This window comes from Macrobrachium nipponense, chromosome 21 (assembly GCF_015104395.2).
Source record: "Macrobrachium nipponense isolate FS-2020 chromosome 21, ASM1510439v2, whole genome shotgun sequence".
NCBI lineage: Eukaryota > Metazoa > Arthropoda > Malacostraca > Decapoda > Palaemonidae > Macrobrachium > Macrobrachium nipponense.
The window spans coordinates 49,162,134-49,187,653 of record NC_087212.1 but is presented as its reverse complement, the minus strand read 5'-3'; the positions used below and the strand labels follow the sequence as shown (position 1 = coordinate 49,187,653).

General features: G+C 44.6%; 2 protein-coding genes across 2 annotated transcripts in view; both read left to right on the top strand.

Annotated features, from left to right (window-relative positions):
- LOC135197632 (mitogen-activated protein kinase kinase kinase 15-like) overlaps nt 1–22,288 on the top strand; it is a 32,426-nt gene extending 10,138 nt beyond the window's left edge. The window contains exons 4-6 of the mRNA XM_064224651.1: nt 21,438–21,549; nt 21,814–21,988; nt 22,197–22,288. Coding sequence (XP_064080721.1) covers nt 21,438–21,549; nt 21,814–21,988; nt 22,197–22,288 — 379 coding nt within the window. The remainder of the gene's footprint in view (nt 1–21,437; nt 21,550–21,813; nt 21,989–22,196) is intronic.
- LOC135197474 (mitogen-activated protein kinase kinase kinase 15-like) overlaps nt 1–25,520 on the top strand; it is a 259,241-nt gene that overhangs the window by 70,217 nt on the left and 163,504 nt on the right.

The following is a 25,520-nucleotide window of genomic DNA, read 5'->3' as shown; positions in this document are numbered from 1 at the left end:
CACCACCCCGCTTGCCTACATTCGGAAACAAGGAGGGACTCACTCCTTGTTCCTTTACGAACTAACGAGAGACCTGCTGCTTTGGACTTCCCAGAGGAACATCTCCCTTCTTACGAGATTTGTTCAGGGAGAAAGGAACGTAAGGGTAGACAGGCTGAGCAGGAGGAACCAGGTCCTTCACACAGAGTGGACCCTCCACTCAGAAGTGTGTCAGAGTCTCTGGTCTCTTTGGGGAACTCCTCATGTGGATCTCTTCGCCACATTCCTCTCCAAAAGACGAAGTCTTTTGCTCTGTGGTAGAAGACCCCAGAGCTCTGATAGTCGACGCCTTCCTGCTAGACTGGTCTCACGTAGACGTCTACGCTTTTCCACCTTTCAAGATCCTGGTACAAGTTCTGAAGAAATCTGTGGCTTCAGAGGGGACAAGGATGACCCTGTTAGCCCCCTTTTGGCCGGCACAAGATTGGTTCACAGAGGTGGTGGAGTGGACAGTAGATTTTCCCAGATCCCTTCCAAGAAGGATGGATCTTCTCAGACAGCCACACTTCCAGAGGTATCATCAAAACCTCCCCGCTCTCGCTCTGACTGCCTTTCGACTATCGAAAGACTTGTCAGAGCGAGAGGGTTTTCTCGCAAGGTTGCAAGCGCAATCGCTGAGAGCCCGCAGAGCCTCCACTAGACGAGTATATCAGTCCTAAGTGGGAAGTTTTTAGAGGTGGTGGCAAGTCTAAGAAGTTGTCCTCCTCCACTACCTCTGTGACTGAAATCGCTGATTTCTTGTTGTTCCTAAGAGAAGACTCTCATCTATCTGTATCCACAATTAAGGGATACAGGAGCATGCTTTCTGCAGTCTTCAGGAATAGAGGCCTAGATCTTGCAGATAATAAGGATCTCCACGATCTTTTAAGATCCTTTGAAACTACTAAGTCTAGGGAACCGGCTCCTCCTAGCTGGAACCTAGACGTAGTGCTCAAGTTCCTGTCATCTGAAAGGTTCGAACCTCCTCATCTGGCTTCGTTTCGAGACTTAACAAGGAAATGCGTATTCCTCTTATTTTTAGCAACAGCTAAAAGAATTAGTGAGCTACATGCCCTAGAGGATAAAGTAGGATTCAAGGAGGACTCAGCCATTTGCTCGTTTAAGGCTTTATTTTTAGCTAAAAACAAGAACCCCTCAAATCCCTGGCCTAAGACCTTCGAGGTTAAAGGCTTATCGAGTCTCGTCGGTAGAGAAACAGAAAGATCTCTTTGTCCTGTAAGAGCACTAAAATTCTACCTTCAGAGGAAAAACCAGATGGGGGCTCTAGACAAGGTCTTTGGTGCGCGGTAAAAGACCCCACAAGACTGATGTCTAAGAATGCTCTAGTGTTCTTTGTGAGAAACGTCATTACAGACGCGCATAAGATCTGTCCTGACAACGCGTTTCGACTCTTAAGAGTGAAAGCTCATGAAGTGAGAGCAGTAGCGACGCCTCTCTCGTTTCAAAAGAATATGTCACTAAAGAACATCTTGGAAGCGACATTTTGGAGATGCAACTCAGTATTTGCATCTCACTACCTGAGAGATGTTCGTGTGACCTACGAGAAATGTTTTTCTCTAAGTCCTTTCGTGTCTGCGGATACGATCCTGGGTATAGGAGCTAACACTGATCCTTAAATTTGTACATACCTTCTATTAGATATGTTCTAGACTTTCTTTTGCTGACAAAAGTGCTAGATGTCGCACTGACGACCGTTCACTATTGTTCAGTAAGGAACTCTTGTGATATCTTATTAGATGAGTATTAATTTTTTTTTGAAAATTTTATGTATGTGTGCGTAATGTGTTGTTGAGTTCTGGTTGTTGTGAAGAGTTTGGGGATAACTCTGAACAATCTTTAGTATACTAACATGGTGGTTAGGATCAGGTGATCGGGATCGGTTGTGTGCTCCTTCATAAGGTGTATTGTCATATAAGTGGATTAGCACCCATTGACAAAGTCCTTTTAGGCTTTGCCGAGTAAGCGGATAAGACCCCATCGGCAGACCCACAAGAACTCTTGGCCATAGATCACATATCTCACTAAAGTTTCTTGAGGTGATGCAGACTTCTGGGCAGCAGCCACAAAGTCTACCACCTATCAGGTAGGAACCAAGGTTTTTTATATACCTACAACATATGTTGTTTACCTGTCTATTCCAGTAGTTAGCTGTCTCTTACCCTCCACCAAAGGGTGCCAATCAGCTAAGTATATATCTGACAGGTAAGTTGATTGTATGAAAATGATATTGTTATGATACAATAAAGTTTCATACATACTTACCTGGCAGATATATACGATTAATGGCCCACCCAGCCTCCCCGCAGAGACAGGTGGAAGAGAGAAAATATGATAGAAAACGGGAATGGTTCCTGTCCTGCCACCCGGGCAGGCCGGTAGATCACCCGACCTACCTGTAGCGATGGCGCGAAATTTGAATTTCTGTCGGGGACGACGGAGTCTTAGCTAAGTATATATCTGCCAGGTAAGTATGTATGAAACTTTATTGTATCATAACAATATCATTTTTCCAAGGGTCCATTGGTATTTCCTATACACAATTAACAACTGCATACTACAGTATTTTATACATACTATTTAACTACTGCACATTGAGGAATTATTGTAAACAATAAAGGCAACATAACAGCAAAGTATGTCTTAAATGTTTTTATGGTTGATTGAAATTACAATTGAAAATTAACATAGAGTCAACCCCTGTATTTGGGGGGGGATGCATGCCAGACGCCCCCCCTCCCCTACACGATAGCTAGAATCCGTGAATACTTAGAACCCTGTAAAAGCGCTTAAAACTGCCTATTTTGTTAGGTCAAACTAAAAAATATACCCACTGAAAATGTTATATCTGGTTTTTTTAAATAGTTTTACCATGAAAAGTGCATTTAATCATGAAATTGATGGGAAACACTGGGAAAAATACAGTAATTTGTTGATATCTCATAGAGAAATATTGCAAATGTGCAGATTTCCCGCAAATAATGGGTAGATATGGTCCATGGAGAAGTTTGTGAATATATGAGTGCGCAAATGCCGAAAACACAAATATGGGGGCCCAGTGTATGTGTATTATGTAAAAACTAAGAAAATTAATAATCATTCATACAAGATGATACTCTGTTGACACGGTTGATAGGACTGTTCATATCTAAACATAACTGTTGACACGGTTGATAGGACTGTTCATATCTAAACATAACTGTTGACACGGTTGATAGGACTGTTCATATCTAAACATAATGAAATATTTCATAATGATTCAGACAAAATACTTAAAAACCTGCATATAAACAAAGTTTGTTCGACACGCATACAAACCTTCGGTCCTTTTACAATAGGAAGGTACTAGCGGCAGCTGGAAGGTCGTAAGCTTTCGAACAAGGGGTTCGGTAGTTAACTGCTTGTCCGACAGGCGCGCGCGCGCGCGACTGGGATGGTAAACAAATCACTTTTTGCTTTCGGCCTGCTGCGTGTGGACGTGTATCATCGCTCTCTGCCCAGATTCATCGTCGTTTGCTTTCGCATGATTGTGTTTTTTCTTTTTCTATGTATCTAGTGAAACTGAATTGTAAGTACAATCATTTCATTGAATTCAATGTGAATTAAAGGATCTTGGTTTCACAACGCCCTCCGATTACCCGAGTGCCGGGACTGAAGGGCGTAATTGTGGGAAATTCATTTTCAGAATGACCTCGTATTGTGTATGCTCGGTGCCGAGGGCGGGAGCGCTCGCTCCGAGCGTATATTGGGTTGGAAATGTGTAGAATGAAAATCGTAAGTAAGTGCTCTTTTCATTTATATTTTTTTGACCTGTATGCCCGTTGCCGAACGAATGCGCTCGGCACGGAAACTTATTCAGTATGAAAGTGGGAATCGCAAGTACAGTATTTTTCATTTTTCATATATTATTTTTTATTGTAGCAATACTCATTTTGGATCAGGTTCCGAGCTTACCCGGAGTTGATCCTTCCCCCTTTTTATTTGAATGAAGTGAAATCGCAAGTGCAGTTCTTTTTCATTTTCATTTTTTTTTATTGAGATTGCATTGTTGACTGGGATCAATGTTCCGCTATTCACGGGAATTGATCCTTCCCCTTTTTATTTGTATGAAGTGAAAAAGATGCTTTTTCATTTTGTTCCTTATTATTGATTGCATCAATATTATTTGTTCAAGTTCCGCTCAGTCAGGGAATTGATCCTTATGCCTTGTATTCGTGCCGATGGCACGATTGCTCTCGGGCTCTTATATTGTTGTTGGGTACATGGGTACTGTGCGGGGGTGGGGAACGAGACCCCCCCACGCTCAGTTCCCACAGATGGCTCTTCCCCTTGGGGGGGGGGGAGGTTATCGGCGTTCTTCTCCTCGCCCGATCCGTCGAGCGCGGGGGAGGGCGCTCGGTGCCCGATGTACAATTGTATTAGGGGTCTTCCACTCGTTCGGGAGGGATCAAACCCCCGCACGAGGGGATTTCCCCCCCATTAATCGCTATTATTTCCGCAGTGCTACTGCCACGAGCGTGGACCTTGGTGAGGTATGGGCGTCCTTCCAATTGCAGGGCGTGCTGGTGTCCAGGGGCTGCGGTTCTATCTGGGCCTACTGCGGTCACCCATGGAGTGGTGGACCACGCAACCAGGTGACGACGTTCCCTCCTCACCTGGTGTACTCGCCTCACGTGGTAACAGTCTTGCCTACAGCCGCTGTGAAGTGCCGTTCGCCGTACCGAGAGGGGGGCGTGCCGCCGCCGCTCGTGGTTGCCCAGCGCTGCATGCGACCACACTTCTGCTGCCCTAGAGCTCGCCCCTGACCTGCCGCCGGTACCAGGATGTTGCTGGCTGCTGCTTTCCACTTCCTGTGTTTCCGGTGCTGCCTGCCGTACCTGCCGATTCTGGGCTGACTGTCCATGCAGTTGCTGCGCTGGCTTGTCCCCTGCCGTTGCTGCGCTGGCTGTTTCCTGCCGTTGCTGCGCTGGCTGTCCCTACCGAGGCTGTGCTGGCCGTGCCTGCTGTTCCTGGGATGCCCATACCTGCTGATGTCGTCCCTGTTCGTGGTGGTACTACCCCAGACTTTGGTCTGTCTATACAGGTGCGTCCGGGCCCTGTGGCTTCGGATAGCAGATCTTACGTCTGTCCTGAGGAAGCTGACGAAGAAGAAGAGGAAGGTGTCGTGGTCGTCGTCTTCATCTTCTTCATCGTCGTCGGTCCGCCGCCTCTTCCCCTTCGACTTCTAAGGCTTTACAGCCGAGGAAGAAGAAGGTCGCCCTCCTCCCTCCTAAGAAGCTTCCTCGGTGGGAGCTTCTCGGGACCCGTCCTCACCTCGGTGGGACGGGAGGGTTCCTTCCGCTGGTCCTCCTGTCCTTGCGGAGCGGGGCCCCCGTCTCTTCTTCCGCAAGGAAGAAGACTACTGGGGACCAGAGGGGTACCGCTAACACCGGTACTTCCTCGCCTGGTGTCAGTGGTTCTGCCACTGCATCAGGGTCGTCTCGGCCTCTCGTTCGCGGGATGGTACCGAGTGTACGGTCGCCTACCAGCGACCGTGCAGCCAGGAACCAGACCTCTGAGTCCGCTCAGCGTCAGGTTCACGGCACGGGGCGGAAGACTGGTGACAGCCGCTCATGCGACTCTCACCAGACCAGCTCTCACTCTCGCGGTGAACAGATGGCTACCCGGGGACGTGACGGTCCACGACCGACCACGGGCTGAGACTGGGAAGACCCCTCCTCCCGTTCGCACGGTGCCAGCCACGGCTGGAACCAGCGACGTGACGTGCCGTGAGGACAAGCACCGGTCTCACTGCGACAGTGGAGCCTGCAGGTCCGCCTGACCGTCGCTCTCACAAGAAAGCGACCGGGTACGGCAACCAGCACCAGCTCTTCTGACACTCGAGATCGGGCCGCTGTGCTCAGTCCAGCCGTTCTCCAACAGCAGAGCGGTTTCGACCAGAGCCTGCAGCTCGATCGCCACCGCGGGTTGTTGACGATCGCCTGCAGCCCTCAACAGCCTGCTGGTTATGCCAGCGAGCAAAGAGGGAGCGTCAGGTCTGCCTCTCCCGTACCTTCAACCTCCTCGGGTTACACCGGGAGGAGCGAGGTATTGAGGAGTGATCGTGATGGGGTGCGCCCCTCATGATCCCACCACAGCGCCCTACGTACCCAGGCACGGTTCTTGGACCGGCCAGGACGTATGCGCAAGTGGATGGGGAAGACCGAGAGGGCTGTCGCTGTTTCCCCCTTCTTAGGAGGAAGGTTCTCGGAATATGCTCTTGTTCGAAGGGCTTAACGGTCCCACTCTGCAAGATGCTGTGACTTCCGAGATCCAGAGGAACTTTGCCGGGGTTACGGCCGCTTCCCGGAACAGCTCAATGACCTCGGGGAACGATCGCCGGCTCCCAACAGCAAGTCACGTCTCGCTCGAGTCCCTTTTGGGGCCCAGAGGGAATCCAAATCGACGGTGGGTCTGCCGCGATCGGAGCTTGCCGACTGGGTTGAGCCAGGTAGTCTCTCGTCTCCGGACAAGAAGGCTCTCTCGGTTCTGGACGGTCGAACAAGCTCCTTCACCTCCTCTACTGCGACAGAGGCGTTTCTACGTGTCTTCGGACATCGTATTTATATATCCCTTCGGTCCTCCTGAGGTTTCGACCTCGACGAGGACTGGAATGAGTCGGAGCGGTATCGGCTCTCTCCTGTCAGGTCTCGATCAGCCCCAACCAGACGACGTTCACAGTGGAAGGACGGCGTTCCCCTCACCTGCTGCCGGAAGTGGGGGGGTGCCTGGCCAGCCATTGGGACCCGGTCCAACAGCAGGCGTACGTTCCAGGGGCATCGAAGGACGTAGCATTGAGACAGGAGATCAAGACCATGCTGAGCAAGAGAACTGTAGAAATCGGTACGGATCAGTCACCGGGCTTTACAGCCGACTCTTCCTGGTGGAAAAGTCTACGACAGGCTGGCGCCCAGTGATAGATCTCTCTCCCCGAACCGGTTGGTTCGCCAGACCCGGTTCACGATGGAGACGGCACGCTCAGTGCTCGACTCTATCAGGGAGAACGATTTCATGCTTTCAGTGGACTTGAAGGATGCGTATCTACAAATACCCATTCATCAGTCCTTCGGAAAGTACCTCCGCTTCATCCTCGACGGGACGGTGTACCAGCTCAGGCCACGTTGCTTCGGTCTCTCAACCGCCCCACAGGTGTTCACGCAAGTGTTCACTCTGCTGTCTGCTTGGGCCATTCGCACGGGATATGTCTGATGGGGTATCTCGACGATTGGTTAGTCCTGGCGAGCTACCGCTCGCAGTTACTACAGGACAGGGATCGACTGCTCGAGTTCTGTCGCGATCGGGGGATCGTTCTGAACTTCGAAAAAGTCCGATCTCGAGCACAAGCAGAGGATGAAGTACCTGGGTATGCTGATCGACACGGTAGCAGATTCAGGGAGGCAGCCAACCAGTTCCTGTCTCGGCAGGAACAGGGAGCTCAGCAATGGCAAGTCGTGATCGGACACCTGTCGTCTCGGGAAGCCAGTCCCTAACGGGCGTCTTCACCTGCGGTCTCTTCAGGGAGACCAAAGGAGAGTTGGTCACAGGCGACGGATCCCCCAAGCCTTCCATGGTCACTGACACAGGAGGTGAGGCAGGACTAGCCAGGTGACTGGACGACAGGAACCCCTTAAGAGGAGTGCCTCCGCGCACTCTCCCCACCCGCCCCCCGGACATGCAGCTGCTCTCAGACGCATCGACCGAGGGATGGGTGCACACCTGGAAGAGTTGCGGACTTCAGGAGTGTGTACGAGAACGACAAGCACCTTCACATCAATGTACTGGAACTAAAGGCAGCGTTCCTCGCTCTCCAAGAGTTCCAGGACCGCTTGATGGGACACTCAGTGGTGTTGATGTACGACAACACCACGGTGGTGGCTTACGTCAACAAATAGGGGGGGCCTAGTGTCTCTCCCGTTGTATCAGTTGACTCGGCAGGTGCACGAGTGGGCCGAGGCACACTCAATAGAGCTGTCGGCACGCTACATTCCAGGGAAGGAATGTAGTAGCAGACACGCTCAGCCGTCGGGATCAGGTGATAAGGACCGAATGGTCTCTACACCAGGACGTGGCGGAAAGGCTCTTCGACCTGTGGGGGCGACCAGTCGAGGATCTGTTCGCCATCCGGCACATCAGGAAGCTCCAGGTGTTCTTCTCGGCCGTGCCGGATCCATGGGCAACTGCAGAGGACGCTCTTCAACACCCGTGGGACAACCTCTTCGCCTATGCCTTTCCCCCGTTCAGCCTGATTCGCAAGGTGATCAGTCGAGCACTGGTCATCCCGAATCTCAGGATGATCCTGATGGCTTCCAAATGGCCACAGGCCATTTGGTATCACGGACCTGCTGGCTCTTCTCGCAAGAGAACCGAGAGAGATTCCCCATTGGCACAACCTTCTCGGCCAGCCACACGTCGAGCGGTACCACCGAGCAGTCCAGTCCCTACGTCTTCACGGCTGGCTGTTATCCACCTTCTCTTGCGAACGAGAAGCTTTTTCGTAGCGCAGCAACAGAGATGGCTGGAAACGTCCGTCAGTCCTCTGCAGCTGTGTACCAGGAGAAGTTGGCCGTCTTCGGTGGTTGGTGTCGTAGACGGGGCCTATCTCTTCTCAGAGCCACTCTTCAGCAGGTAGCGGATTTCCTCGTTTTTTTTCTTTTTTCTTCGCCGAGGAAGCTCCTCTAAGTTCCCACAGTCAAAGGATACAGAGCCGCCTTGTCGCTCGTCCTGAAACTGACGGGATTGGACATCTCGAACTCGTTCGAGATCTCCTTGCTTAGGAGCAGCTTCCAAAGGTCTTTGCCAACCCAGGGAACTCAAATGACCCTCGTCTTGCTGGACCTGGCATCGGCGAAGAGAGTACGGAGCGTCATGCAGATAATGATGTGGATGAGATGCTGCTTTGTCCTGGGAGGACGCTACGGCGCTATCTGAAGAGACTCGACACCTCGGGCCTGAGTGTCGAAGCCTCTTCGTTAGCAACGGGGTCAACAAGAAAGAAGTATCAAGAACACTCTTTCGTCCTGGCTGCGTGAGGTCTTCAGGAGGGCGTATGAGGCTGATGGTAGTGACGACATCCGTAACGTCCCGTCCGAGAACTCACGAAGTCAGAAGTATTGGCCCCTCGTTGGCGTTTCGTAAGAACTTCTCCGTGGCGCAGGTATGGAAGGCAGGGGTCTGGTACAACCAGACCACCGGCAACTCCTTATACCTCTTGGATATTGCCCATAGGTCCTTGGATCGGTTTCCTTAGGACCCGTGGTGGCTGCTCAACACGTCGTCTAGCTAACCCAGACCCTAGCAGGCTGAACAGCATCGAGTCCTGGTGTGACTGTATGAATAGATAGTGATGAGAAAGTGACTGGCTTCTCTTTCTATCTTTTTCTCCCCCTCTACCTGTCCGGTAGAGGGATACGGTCATCACCCTGCTGGATAAGGACGAGATGCCGGTGAGCTATATGACAGAGCCCCATCCTATCCTTTCACGAGGGATGGGAGCAGAATATCCACCACTTCCTTCTACAAGGGGGGGAAGTGGATGCCTACAAGAGTCAAAACCATGACTTTAACTTTGCTCCTGTACAGGAACAAGTTCTTACATTGCTGGTACGAAGAGATACGCTTGCCTCTCTCTTAGTACTCGGTCCAGAGGTCTGACCATTGATCCTGCGGTGCACACCCCGATCAATCGGACAGAGGCTTGGATCCCTCCCTCGCTCTTACGACCAGGGAGGCTTTCCAAGGTTGGGCGAACACCAGTCTGTTCACAAAAGACTCAGATTCCACCCACCAAGAAGTGAGTCTTCCTATTGTAAAAGGACCGAAGGTTTGTATGCCGTGTCGGAACAAATGACAATTTGTCTAAAATTGCATTTTTCCTAACTATACAAACCTGAGGTCCTTTTACACATAGCCCCAACACCTCATGCCACCCCTCACTCTGCAGTTTTTGCTTGGGCCAAAAGCAAAAGTGATTTGTTTACCTCCCAGTCGCGCTGCGCGCAAGCCTGTCGGACAAGCAGTTAACTACCGAACCCCCCTTGTTCGAAAGCTTACGACCTTCCAGCTGCGCCGCTAGTACCTTCCTATTGTAAAAAGGACCTCAGGTTTGTATAGTTAGGAAAAATGCAATTTTAGACAAATTGTCATTTTTCAGTGCACTTATACTTTTTACTTGTGATAATAGAATTCCAATTTTCATATTATAAAACTTTTTCTCAGACTAATTAGTGTATGGAAAATAAAAAAGAAATGATCTGAACGATATATTTCGACAAGTGATGCAATATGTAATAGCATAATTGTACATGGGCTGAGAGTGAAGTGGAAAAATTAGTATATGTGCCAGAATCTACAATTAACAAAATATAAATTGGCTAGTACCATGGTCATGGATGTTAAGAATGTAAGATAATTTTAACAAGGCCAATGATACTCAAGTACAGACTTGTATAGGCCTGCCCAAATGAATATTGGAACAATGTTTAGTTAAAAGAGTCAGAGAGCTAAGTGAAAAAATGACCAGAGAATGCACATTGAAAGTAAATGAAAGGAGTAATTCAACTAGAGGCCAAAGGAACACTACAAAGAACCTTAATCCTTTGAGATTCTGATGACTTCAAAAATGACAATCAACATATACCCAACCCTTTAGATTGCCATGATGGTCAAATGATATTGGCTAAAAATTTTTGATGAACTCAAAAGGTAATTTGACTGTTTCTTGTTTTTTCCAATTTAAACGTACATACTGAAATAAAGAACAGGATTTGGCTTCAAAATGACACCAAAAAAAAAAACTTACTATGAAAACAAATGATGTAAAGAAATACATTGTTACATTCTTAATAACTCAGTGTGCTTTTAAATGCCAAACTTTCTCAGATGCTGGGGAATTTAGTGATTAAATTTGTCCTTGTTGATTTTGGTGGGAAATTAGAGTCAAACACATGAGTTTAACATCCTTAAGTGTTAGTTGATGTACTTGATTGCAATTAACCCTCTTACGCCGATTGGACGTATTAAACGTCGAGTCAAAATGTCTCCCGTATGCCGATTGGACGTATCATACGTCGCTCAAAAAGTTTTTTTAAAATTCGCGGAAAAATACTTATAGGCCTACCAGCCGAAAACTTTTGTATCACGCGCCTTGGGGGATGCTGGGAGTTCACGGATCAAGGCGTTGTTTTGTTTTACAATCGCTACGGCAGGCGCGCAAGCGCGAATTTCTTTCTTATCGCACTAAAAAGTATCAGTGACACATCTCGGAATTATTTCGTCACTTTGACATAATTATTGCACATTTTAAATTATCCTTTACATGAAGTATTATATATGAAAAATGTGCGCAATTTCATGCACAATACAACTAAAAAATACTCATGATTGTAGCTTTTTATCAATTTTGAAATATTTTCATATAAATAACGATAAGTGCAAAAATTTAAAACAACCTTCGGTCAACTTTGACTCTACAGAAATGGTCGAGAAACGCAATTGTAAGCTAAAATTCTTATATTATAGTAATATTCAATCATTTGCATTCATTTTGCAACAAATTGGACGTCTCTAGCACAATATTTCGATTTATGGTGAATTTAGAAAAACTTTTTCCTTACGTTCGTGCGATAACTATTCCGATACATTTTTTCGTGCGATTGTCCTAATGTTTGCACCCTTTTAAATTTGCCGTTACATAAAGTTTTATATATGGAAATGTGCGCAATTTCATGCACAATACAACAAAAAAAACCATGGTTGTAGCTTTTATCAGTTTTGAAATAATTTTCATATAAATAACGTTAAGGTGCAAAAATTTCAACTTTCGGTCAGCTTTGACTCTACCGAAATGGTCGAAAAAACGCAATTGTAAGCTAAAACTCTATATTCTAGTAATATTCAATCATTTACCTTCATTTTGCAACGACTTGGAAGTCTCTAGCACAATATTTCGATTTATGGTGATTTATGAAAAAAAAAAATTACGTTCGCGCGGTAACTCTTCCGAAAAAATCAGAATTTTTTTGTGCGATTGTCGAAATGTTTGCACCATTTAAAATTAGCTGTTACATAAAGTTTTATATATGAAAATGTGCGCAATTTCATGTAGAATACAACTAAAAATGATTGAAAGTTGTAGCTTTTCTCTTTTTTCGAAATATTTGCATATAAATTACTATAATAGAAAAAAAAAAAAAAAACCACGTTCGGATCAAATTTGACTCTACCGAAATAGTTGAAAAACGCAATTGTAAGCTAAAACTCTTCACGGCTAGTAATATTCCGTCATTTTTCTTCATTTTGAAACAAATTGAAGTCTCTAAAACATATTGTGATTTATGGTGATTTTTGAAAAATATATTTACCTTCACTCGCGCGCCGATTCGCGGCCGCAAGAAACTCCGAAAATACGTACATGGCATTATCCTAATATTTGCTCCTTTTCATATTAGCCTTTTTATAGAGTTTCATATATCAAAATGTGCGCAAATTCATGAAGAATACAATAAAAATAATTGAAGGTTGTAGCTTTTTTCCATCTTCGAAATATGTGCATATGAAAAAATATATATATTAAATTTCGACATTTCGTCGGTCAAATTTAACTCGTCCGAAATGGTCGAAATCTGCAATTCTAATCTAAAACTCTTACAGTATCGTAATATTCAATCATTTTTCTTAATTTTGTTAAACAAATTGGAAGTCTCTAGAACATTATTTAGAATTACGGTGAATTTTTTTTTGAAAAAAATATTTCTGGGCTCAGCTCGTGTCGCTTGCGCGAAATATCCTTTAATCTATTATTTCTAGGGTAAATGTACTAACACATACCAGAGAATAAATAAAATAAAGAAAAAGGTTCAGTATGACTGACTCGCTCACCCTCTAGGAGGGTGTCGGTATGAAACACTAGGCGAGTGAGACCACTACCACGAGCCAAATGCCAATAGAAATCTCCCACTACAAAACCCTCCAAGAGGGGAGCCGTCCCACAGAGGGAGCAGCTCGTACTACTACTACACCATCCATGCTTGCGACTGCTGCGCCTCTAGTGGCCATCCTTTTAAAGTTAGCGCCAGGAGCCACACGTGCTAATTTTTCTCTCTGTGTTTTTTGTGCCCTTTCGTGGATTTTTACTATAATGGAGCGTGCAGCTATCGCAGCAGCTAAGTTAAGTGCTCAGTATTTACGGTTAGCGAGTTTTTTTCCGTCCCCGAGACGGTATTTGCCGTTTTTTTAGGTATAGATACGTTCTCGGGGGCTGGAAGCATGGCAGCATGGTCCTGCCGCATGTTGGGTTCGTTCTTGGTCTCCCATACCTAGAACACCCCTTATTATTTTACGCTCTATTTTGATTATCCGCGTTATTACGTCTACTCAAGTTGTTATACATGTATGTATTTCACCTTTTGTAGGCTTTTTCTATCCAGACCCTAGTTCAGGTTCCTTGTATCGGCCCTGACTAGCTTTGAGTGGTAGACTTGCCTTCGGGCTAGTCGCACACTCCTGGATTTTTTCTCCTGCTATTTTACCTTCTTTCTTTCATTTTTATTATATATTATATTTTTATGTTTGTGGTTGTTAGGTTAGTTGGCGTCTGGCTTAGCCTAGGTCCTGGCTCGTAGAGCCTTGTCTACCGTTGATCAGTTCGTCGCTTCCTCATAGCTTCTCTCTGATCAGTTGGTTTTCGCCCTATGGGCCTATATGCTACCGCTTTTCAGTTCTGGTTGCTTCCCGATAGTTCTTCTCTGATCAGTTGGTTGGCCTAGGCTTGGTTACCGTATCTTAGTTTACCGCCTCGTGGTCACTACGTGATCACGAGTCAGCCAGGCGGCCTGCCAGTCCCCTTCCCCCTCTCCCGCTCTCCCATAGAGTCGGGCGGGGGTGGGTCGGTCTGTCCTTGCTCGCCCAGCATGCCCGAGCCTGCCTCCCCCTTCCCCTCCACCGGAGGGGCCTTGTGGGAGTCCGACAGTCCCTGACTGGTTCCGACCTCTCCGCTTCTCGGCTCGGCCGGGTGGTACGTGTGTGGGGGGGCTCTGGCCTTCCCCCCTCCGTTAACTTCCTTGTCGCTCCGGGTGTTAGCGCGAGTCTGTATGTCATCTCGCCCTTCCCTCCTTACTAGAGCTCCTACCCTATCGGAGTCCTGGTATCCAGCGGAAGGGTATAGTCACCATAGTTTGGACCGGAGCATACAATAGGTCTTTACTAACCGTACCGTATTGCTGAGTTACTACACTCCGCTTCACTGGACCTAGTTCCGGTTACTTGCATGTAGGTTTAAGTTATCTTTAAGTTTATCTTAAGTTTCTTAAACCATCCCCACCCCTCCTTAGTAGTTACCGGATCTCTCCGGGATTATAGCCTATTCAGGCCATGCAGGGAGGGGTTATGCCCCAAATTTTTTCCGAGCTCCGCCACGTAACGGAGTTCTTTTGTCCTTAGTCTGTAAGTGTTACCCCTTTAAGATACTCATGTGTCTTCCCACTTACAGGCCACCAACTGTGAGCATCCGGATGTTCCGCTACACTTCAGGACCCCTGTGGACACGAAGTTTGCCGGTCCCATGCTCCATGCGCGACTCCGCACGGGGACATCCAGGTCTGGTACCATGAGACGTGTACCATATGTTACGATCTGGTGAGCCAGCTTTTGGAAGGCGTAAGTATTCCATCTCCGCATGCCGCTCCGCCTCTTTTACTTCTTAAGTTTTCATCATTACTTTAACTTAAGGCATCTAGTTTAAGTTATATCCTAAGTTTTAGTTTTAAGTGGTTCTAATTCTAAAATATACCTCTCTTACAGGCTCCGGCAGTAAGAGATACGGCATTGGCTACCCTGCGGGCCTGGGTCGGAGTTTTGGCAAGAACGCCGCCAAGGGTCAGCCTACATTCTGGAGAAGCGTTTAGCTTTGTTAATCTCCCCGAGGCAAGGCGACTGGATACGTCGATCCGGTAGAGGCGGACCCCTCTATTGCCTTATCCAACAACAGCTGGCGGCCTCCTTGACTGAACAAGACCCAGGATATCTCCACGGATGTCGCAACCCTGGATATAAATGTTGAACCTATGGTAGGTATAGACGACCCTGTTGGTCGAGGTAAGTAATGCAGGTACCCAAGGGTCTCCCTTGGGAGTGACTGTTTCTTCTACCCTGCAACTTCACCATCCTTCCAGGCTTTACGTGATGAGTTATATACTCCTCCAGAGGCTTCGGTTAGGCCTAAGATCAAGTCTAAACATATGACCTTGACTAAGACGTCATCGTCCTCGAAGAAGACGTTCCTCGTCTTCTTCTTCGCGTAAGTCTCCGGCTCGTAATCCCGGCTCAGACAGGTCTAAAGGGTCTAGCTCCGGCTCAAAGTCCTCAAAGAGTAAGCCTAAGGAGAAATCCCGTTACCCCGGCAGTATCACCAGTTCCACTACCTTTGGTGCCTATTCAGAGTCTCCCCTCCACCTCCGCAGCAGCTCCGGCTCTGGACACCAATGCTGGCCTGTTGCAACAGGTGGGCGACTTGGTAGGCTCCCTTAAGACGAGTATGAACATATGATATCTCGCCTGTCGGATAGGATAACTTCTCAGGATACTATTATAGCCGGCCTAAGAGAAGCCCCCCTTGCCTCTCCCTCAACCTCTAACACTAGTGGATCTCAGCTTCCCCCGTATGACTCGCTGCCCGCTTTCTCCATGAACAATCCTTGGGGGAGGATGAGTAGCGTCATATGCTCCTTCCAAGATGGTCTCATCTCCATACCGGAGTTTGGAACTCGAAGAATAGAGGACTTCGAGTTCTACCCGGAAGGCCTACAGCCTCCCTTCATAGGCTACGCTAGGCTCACGCCTTCGGCTATGGTTAGAGATGACAGGGTACCAAAGGAGACAGTCCTCTATTCTCGGGACCAGGCCCAACGAGAATGGCTTAGATGTCTAGACGACATGGACTGTTCGAATACTAAGATCCAACCATTCAAAAGTCCCTTTACCATTTTCACGATGGATGAAGGTACCCCGCTCCCTTTCCTTACCAAGATAGCGAGGTCGACCATCTCAGCAGCTCAGAAAGGGGAACCCATGCCTCAGCTGAAAGAAGCAGACCCCACTTCTCCGTTGCTCCCGTCAATTGGAGAATTATGGGAGGGACTTGCCTAACACTTTCACAGCTGGCAAACTCAAACCTGACTGTGCTATGAGCAGTTTGGTGGAAAAGCTGCCCAGGCTCCCGGATAGTCTTATTCAAAGCGGAGTTTGACTCGAAAACAAGACTAGCCAGGTCAATCAACCTGATGGCTATGTCTGAGGTAGCAACCATGGCTTATGGTTCAGAACCAATTTTTAAGCTTATGACCAAAGCCCTGACTCAAACGGTGCAGTCAGACATGTTCGAGTTTGCCACTGCTAGAACAAATTGCAGGAAGCATGTATTGCTTGAGGCAACCATTCGGCATGAACCGAATAGGTTACTTTCTTCTAACATCTGGGGCGCAGATCTCTTCCCAGAGGCTATGGTAAAGGAAGTACAAGCAGAGGCTACGAGGTTGAACCAAAGCCTTAAGGACCGTTGGGGTCTATGGCTAGGAGAAGGCAAGACTTGACACCAAAAGGTAAGGGACAAAGGAAGCCTAGACGTTTCCAACCTTACCAAAGAAGCAGCCGCGCTTCCCTCAACAAGTTCCTACAGTGCCGTTAGTGCAGACAGCTCAGCCCTCCACGTCAAAGGCCAATCACAGCCTATTTATGTGATATCCCCTCAGCCTAAACACTCCACCTCATACGCCATCTCTCCAGCTTACAAATCCAGCCTTCGAGAGTCAAGCTTCTCAGAAGTATGAACCGCTCGAACAAGGGAGGCAGAGGTAAGCGGTCCTTTCGTGGGAGAGGATCGGGAGGTCCCTTCCAATAGGGGAAAGCACTTCAGAGGAGGTCGATGGGGGTTACCAGAACCAATGAGGAACTTCAGGTAGGAGGGAGGGACTGTTTCACTTTCGCCACCGGTGGAACTTCAGCCAGTCTCAGAGCATAGTCGTCAAAAGGCTGGGTTGGAGCTGGTTGACGAACCCACCTCCAGCCAGACCTTTCCGTCAACTTCCCTTCCAAGGAATTGACAGGAGTACGCAGAGGACCTCCTTCAGAAAAGGAGCTATAGTCAAAGTCAAGAGATTAAAATTTCAAGGTCGCTTGTTCAGCGTCCCAAGAAAGGCTCAAACAAAAGAAGGGTAATCTTAGACTTGTCCCGCTTAAACTTAGCCATCCGCTGCGACAAGTTCAAGATGCTCACGATCTCACAGGTGCGGACCTTACTTCCCCGTGGGGGGCCGTCACCACCTCTATCGATCTTACAGAACGCCTACTATCATATCCCTATTGCAAGACACTTCCGTCCGTTTCTGGGATTCAAGATAGGAGACCAGACGTTCTCCTTCAAGGTAGTCCCGTTCGGGCTCAACGTGGCACCAGGGGTGTTCACGAAGCTAGCGGAAGTAGTAGTGCAACAGCTCAGAGCTCAAGGATTATTGTAGTAGCGTATCTCGACGATTGGTTGATCTGGGCCCCATCAGTCGAAGAATGCACAAGGCCACACTGAAAGTGATCCAATTCCTAGAATACTAGGATTCAAGATAAACAGATCCAAGTCCAGACTCACCCCAGAGTCAAACTTTCAGTGGCTAGGCATTCAATGGAATCTATCCTCACACACACTGTCGATCCATCCACCAAAAGGAAAGAAATAGCGAAGTCAGTCAAGCAATTTCTAAGTCACAAACTAGCATCGAGGAGAGCTCAGGAAAGAATCCTCGGCTCTCTCCAGTTTGCTTCAGTAACGAACATCTTAATGAAAGCCAAACTGAAAGATCTAACCAGGATCTGCGCTCTCGAGCAAATGTCAGGTCCAGGGACAAGCTATCCTCAGTACCTCTGATTCTAAAGAACCGGCTTCGGCCGTGGGCAAAAGTCAAGAATCTGTCAGTGTCAGTCCCTCTTCAGTTCCCTCCACAGGGATTACCATCCACCACAGACGCGTCCTTAAGCGGCTGGGGAGGGTACTCCCAGGTCAAAAAGGTGCAAGGAATTTGGTCACCCCAGTTCCAGTCAGTTCATATAAACGTACTGGAGGCAATGGCAGTCTTCTTGACTCTGAAAAGATTACGCCCACCAAGGTACTCCACATAAAGCTAGTCTTGGACAGCGCAGTGGTAGTACATTGCATAAACAGAGGAGGCTCCCAAGTCACGTCATCTAAATACGTCATGATAGCCATCTTCTCCCTGGCAGACAAATTCAGTGGCATCTTTCCTCCACCACATAGCTGGAGTAAGAAACGTCATAGCAGACGCCCTATCCCGATCAGTACCCCTAGAGTCGGAATGGTCTCTAGACGAGAGTTCGTTCCAATGGATCCTTCAAAGAGTCCCAGGGCTACAGGTGGATCTCTTCGCATCACAAGCGAACCACAAAACTACCGTGTATGTAGCCCCCAACCTGGACCCTCGGCTTACGCCACGGACGCCCTGGGCTCTGGACTGGAAACAACTGGGAGAAGATTTACGTCTTCCCTCCAGTGAATCTCCTTATGAAGGTCTTAGACAAACTCAGGACATTCAGGGGTCAGTGGGCTCTAGTAGCCCCAGACTGGCCGAAGAGCAATTGGTACCCCCTGATCCTGGAACTGGGTCTTCGTCACTTCGGATCCCCAGTCCCAAGCTCTCCCAGTCAGTACAAACGAAGACTGTGTTCGCTTCCTCAGGGATTCTCAAACCCTAACTTTATGGATTTCATGAAGTTTGCGGAAAAAGAGATGCGAATATTGACCCTCAGAATATTCTTTTCCTGGAATCCGATAAAAGGGATTCACTTTGAGGCAGTATGATGCTGCCGTCAAAAGTTAGCAATCTTCCTGAGAGAGTCAGATATCAGAATCATGACAGTTAATTCTGCTATATCCTTTCAGATCTTTATTGAAAAGGGTTTAGCAGCTAGCACGATTACGACAAACAAGTCAGCATTGAAAAAGATATTTTCAATTTGGTTGGATTTAACATAGACTTGACAGATACCTATTTCTCGTCTATTCCTAAAGCATGTGCTAGACTTAGCCCTCTGTCAGGCCTACGTCAGTTTCATGGTTCTTAAACGATGTTCTAAAACTGGCTTCCGAAACCGATAATGACACATGCTCGTTTATGATGCTCCTAAGAAAAACTCTGTTTTTATTAAGCCTAGCTTCAGGAGCAAGAATTTCAGAACTGTCGGCTTATCCAGAGATCCGGATCATATTCAATTCCTTCCCACAGGGGAAGTGCTACTTTCTCCGGAACGTAGCTTTTTTTAGCAAAGAATGAAGATCCTTTGATGAGGTGGGAACCCTTGGAAGGTACTACCCCCTTCCACAAGATGTTTCCCTTTGTCGGTTTCAACCTTACGAGCCTCTATCCAGGACCTCCTCTTCCTCATCGGGGCCCCACCCCCTCTTTAGGAGGAAAAAGGGAAAAAGGTGGTACTTTATACCACTAAAGGCATCAGGCAACAAATCCTGTACTTTATCAAACAAGCCAATCCTGACTCCTTTCCAAAAAGCACATGATGTCAGGGCAGTAGCCACCTCAATTAATTACTTCCAACCATATGAATTTTTGCTGATTTAAAGAAGTATACCGGATGGAAATCGCCGACAGTGTTCAAACGTCACTACCTTAAGTCCTTGGAAGCTCTGAAATTTCCAGCAGTAGCAGCGGGTAACATAGTTTCCCCTGACTCTAGCTAGATTATAGTAGAAGATTCAGTCTCCTTTCTACCTGCCTCACCCAACAGTTCGTCTATTCCTGCCTTGTTCATTACATTTACCTTGTGTCTTAGCTGCTCTATGATTGTATAGTGCCCCTTTTGTCTGGTTAGGGACACTAACATCTGATTACCATACTGATCTCATAGATGTTATCCCCTTATTTTTATGCTAGGGGATACATCATAACGCAATGGTTACGGGTTTTGTATATTAAGTCATATACATTCCTAAGATATTTTATTTTATCATTGATCAAATATTTATGTAAATTTATACTAATTGCTATTTCTATTTTTGATACATGTTGTTTACACAGATTTATTGTGATAGGTAATCATTGTACCTATTTGTATTTATGTAAATTACCTTATATTATTAACATAATTAGATCTAAGGGTAATTTAAGCATATTCTGATTTTGTTTTACTGTGTACTTGTATCTTGTTAGCAATTATATCCATTCTTTTACTTTGTATCTTTTATTTGAGACCTATTTTGTTTTATTATATCTTATTACTTTGTTTACAATCTTGTGCTGTTTCTCTGGTACGATTTCGCGCAAGCGACACGAGCTGAGCCCAGAAAAAGGATTTTGACGTAAGGAAAAATCTATTTCTGGGCGATTGGCTCGTGTCGCCAGCGAAATACCCCCCCTACCCATCCCTTCGCTCAAGATTGTCTGCTAACTTCAGGATGGCCACTAGAGGCGCAGCAGTCGCAAGCATGGGATGGTGTAGTAGTAGTACGAGCTGCTCCCTCTGTGGGACGGCTCCCCTCTTGGAGGGTTTTGTTAGTGGGAGATTTCTATTGGCATTTGGCTCGTGGTAGTGGTCTCACTCGCCTAGTGTTCATAACCGACACCCTCCTAGAGGGTGAGCGAGTCAGTCATACTGACCTTTTTCTTTATTTTATTTATTCTCTGGTATGTTAGTACATTTACCCTAGAAATAATAGATTAAAGGATATTTCGCTGGCGACACGAGCCAATCGCCAGAAATAGATTTTTCCTTACGTCAAAATCCTTTTTTTTGCGTCCGCGCGTAACGAATTCGTACATCATTTTGTGATAATATTTTTCCGGTGTTGCTTTTATTGTTTTACAATGTATTATATATCAAAATGATCGCAATTTAGTGTACAATACAACGCAAAAATAAGTAACTGGTTAGCTTTGACGTTTTCTGCCACAGCGTGATTTGAATACAATTATGTATTAATTTTTTTTTTTCGCTACCATATATCGCATTATTTACATATGATAATAATATTATTTTTCATTTCTGATGGTTGCATTCTAAACATTCAGGCAATGACAAAAAAAGGAGCCAAAAATGAAACTCTTAATCTTCAAAAGTACGCGCACTGTAATTTTTTGAAAAAATTATTTTCCACTTCCGCGCTCACTCCAAACCAGGCCCGGCATACGGGAGACGTTTGATTTTTAGGGCTCCGGCGTAAGAGGGTTAACTGCTGTATGGTGATTCCTTAAATGGAAGGGGGTACTGAAATAGGACAAAATATGTAATGTTCTTTACAGTGTGTGAATTTTAAAAATTACTGAAATGGAATGAATTTTCTTCTTTGTTTGCAGACGGAACATGGAGGGTGACCGTGAAAAAGCATTGTCAGTCATAACAAAAGCCCTAGAGAAAAAGGAAAACCAGGTTCCTGATATGGTGTGTCTTTGTGGTCGTATTTATAAGGTAAGTAGATGACTGTATTGAACAAATGGGATATTTTTTACCTTACATACAATATTTAAATGTAATTTTTCGTCATAAAATATTGTATGAAGACTAAAATTTTTCATCAGAGAACTTGTGTAAAGACAAGACTGTATTACAGATTTGTTTTTTTGTTTTTTTGATGCACTGGTATGAGTGTAATCTATGAGAAGGTTTATTCTAATTGGGATAGCCGGTTTATTTTCAAGTTTTTATTTTTTAATTAATCGTGTAAATTTCCAGGATAAAATTTGTGGAAATCTCAGCACACAGATCAAGACAGTTTGCACCATGCGATTTTTCTGGTATAGGAAAGGCTTTGAAGTCCAGCCAAATGAGTATGCAGGAATTAACCTGGCAACACTACTCGTGATTGCAGGAAATGACTTCTCCAAATCTTCAGAGCTTCAGCATATAGGTATAATTATTTTTCTTTGTAACATGGATCTCTGAGCAGTTCTTGTTTGGGTGTCTAGTGTTTCATTGTATGTATGTAAATGAGTGCGAGAGTTGAAAAGAATATAAAAACAATTAAGAGGTACTTGAATAGAATGGTACAAAATTTTTGTTATTAGAGGTTTAGATTGGTGAGATTTCTGATAAAATGTAAATTTGTTTTATTGTAGCTGTAGCAAGGAAGCAGCTATTGATTTCAAGCAAAAGAGATAGAATTGTGCCTGAAGCTGATTTTGAACTGGAACTAGCAGCTTTGATTTAAAGAAGTACATTACCAAATACCAGCCAGTTATAAAAAGTGAATAATGAGGGAGCCATCTTCAATTTTGAATGTTCAACAACTAAACCTAATTTCTTGATGTACATGAAGATTGCTGGATGCATTGTAAGCTATAACTTGTTTTGTAGCAAAATTTTGACCAAGTGTCTTACACCCTCCTTAGTATGGTATTAAACAACCTCATTGGTAAGAAAAGGCTCCTTATCATCATTACAAGATTACTGGGATGTTGCAACATTTTTTGAAATTAGTGTCTTGGCAGAAGACTATGGCAAAGCTGTACAAGCTGCAGAGTGCATGTTCAAACTGAAACCTCCTAATTGGTATGTATTTAAGATATAGTTACAGTTCATGGTTATGTCATATTACCAAACTTTGTTGTTTGCAGATAGTGAAATAAACAATTAGAAAATTGTATCTGAGTAATTACCTCTCGGTGACCAGCTTCCACCTCATATATGCATGAGTTGCCAGATGCCACAGATTCCTTTTTTTTTACAATCTTTAATTGTTTCTAACTGGTTTCCAACTGACGCAAGAAGATTATCCTGTTGTTAAGACAGAGGGTTTGTTAGCTATGAAAAATACAAATTGATAAAAAAATTTGTAATTTTTGCTCTTGAGAATAGCAAGACAAATATTTTTCCCTTTTTTCCTTATAGTACATAGTTGATAAGAGTGATGTGTATACATACATGTATGAAGCCATATTTATTGATGAAATTCTCTTCATCACTAACCTACTTTTACTAAAGCTATTTGAGTGTCTATACTCCAGGCCAGTAAAAAAAAAAAAAGATAATTTGGTGGTCATGGTAGGCTGGCAGTGGGCAGATTGATTATTTCTCTAATACCCAGTGCTATCTGTCACACTACTTTTGTGTTTGTTGATTAACCCTTTCAGTGTGAGCCTATTATAGCCAGTAGTAATGAGATTAGTGTGCTGCTAATTGTATAACTAATTATTTTTCTCACTTTTATGTTTGTAGTTCAATAGTTTGTTTTCATCATTATTTTTTATATAGTCATATTATGTTATCAAAATGTTTTTATTATACATAATAGAATGCTAAAATGTGCAAATGATATGTTGGTAATTATTTAGATATTGAATTATGTAGCTTTTATTATAACCCCTCAAAGCATTGAGTAAAGTAATCTCATTCTTTTATTCAGTTTGAATATCTTTATTACAAACCTTGAACACTTACTTTTGGCCAAAAATTTCATTTGGAAAAAAAGGGAAAAATTCAAACATAGAATTGACATCCTGTAGAAACTGTGAATTTATTATCTTCAATAAAAGTTTTGGAGCACCCATTGTCAACAACTGAGTCGTCATAGTAGTTCTATTCACAACTGTATCAAGTTTTCTTTGTTTAAGTACTCCACTGTCCCTGGGCATGACAAGTCAGCTTCCTTCCTCTGTCTTTTCCTCTGAATCTTGATCTCCACTGATAAACATAAAAGTCAAAGAATGATCGTAACTACGATATGATAAATATCACCATATTTACTGCTGTTAATTTCAGAACTATCTGATAGTTCAGGTCTGTTACTGTCATTATCATTTCCAAATAAAAGCCTCTGTATTACTTCATCATTGGGAGAAACAACCTCCCCTTCTTTTACATTTTGATGATTACAGGTCTAGCCCATGTCCTGTGATTATCTAGTAAGTTGTAAACCAGATGTTGCTGCTTGTTGCAAGAATATAGACAAAAGCGCCTTACAATGATAAGGGAAACGTGTTATTTGATGAGCTGCCCAATTAGAACAAAATAATTATGACTGAGGAAATCAGTCCCACATCATGGGTGAAACCTTTTTATGAATGAGATCAGTCTCATGCAGTGAAAGAGTCAACAGTTCACAGACTTCTCCAGAATTTATTGATCACTTCTTAATCATGGTTTTCACTTTCCACTCTAGTTTTCCTGTTAATGTTGTGTCATTTGGCCAGGAGAGGATTTTCTCCACTGCCACAGAAGTATTTCAAAACGCTTTTTTTAATTACAGCTTTGTTTCTCTTCAGTTAGGTTCATATTGTGGATTCTCCAGTGTTTTTCTTTTTCCCCCTTTTTGTCAGTTTTAACTAGGACAAATGTGCAGTAGCTAGTTTGCTTTCAGGTTGTACCGGTTGCTTATACTATACAATCAGTTCATTTTATTGGTGATCAGTATTGGTTAAGGGCTTTCAAGTCGAGTTAGGTGGTTAGTATTGAGTATTTTAGCATGAGAGCAGTCTTCTTTCTTTATATTACTCTAACTTTTTCTGTTTTCATAAGATTTTTGGCTTTATAGTGTTTTACCTTGCATTTTTCAGTCTCAGTTTACTTGTGTATATAAAGATTTTTTTTCTTTTGTCTTTGAACAAATTTTATGTGAGTGTGTGTGTCCATAAGTTTCTGTACATTCTTGTAGTTATTGGCCATAGAGATGCAGTTCATGTTGCACCTGTTATATGTTTTGTAATGTATGGTGTGTTACCCTTAATGATTAAAAGTTGTTTTGTGTGCTAGTTTTGTGGTTTGTATTTGTGTACTTCATGTATTGCTAGGGCAAAGAAGAAGTAAAAAAAAAAAGAATGTAGTTATACAGCTGGTATGAGAAAGGTGGTTAATGTGAATTATGTGTTGTGCACCAAATGTAACAGATGTAGTTACAAGAGATGCATGGGATTACACAGTGTGTCATAAAAGCAAATGAGAGGAGAGAAAAAAGTGGAGAATGATGTTGTGGTAAATATAGCCAGATTTTTTAAGAAGAACACCAGCCTGTGAAGAGCCTCTATTTGGCTCAGAAGTCTGGATAAACTTATTCTTTAAAATAATAATAGCTTTGAGCATAAATAACAAGAGGCAGGATTGAAAGGACTGTAAGATGTAGAGTAGCACCTTGTATAAAAATGGGAATCATTAGCTGGATTACTAATACATGAAAATATTCCATGTGTAGAGAGCAAAAAGAGTTATGATAGGTACATAGGTCTGTATGACCAGATACAGCTAAACAGGGGCACTGATAAAGGAAATGAAGATTTTTAAATAGTAATGCATCTGTAGCAGAAGAAGATTAGCCAAAATGTGGAAAATGGGGGGAAGATCCTATAACAGGGAAGTGGCAGAGATGTGATGTCTTAAAAAATAGGCTGAGATTTCAAAAGATTGAAATGGTTTGATGTAATAAGAAAGATAAGAAAGGATTAGGAACA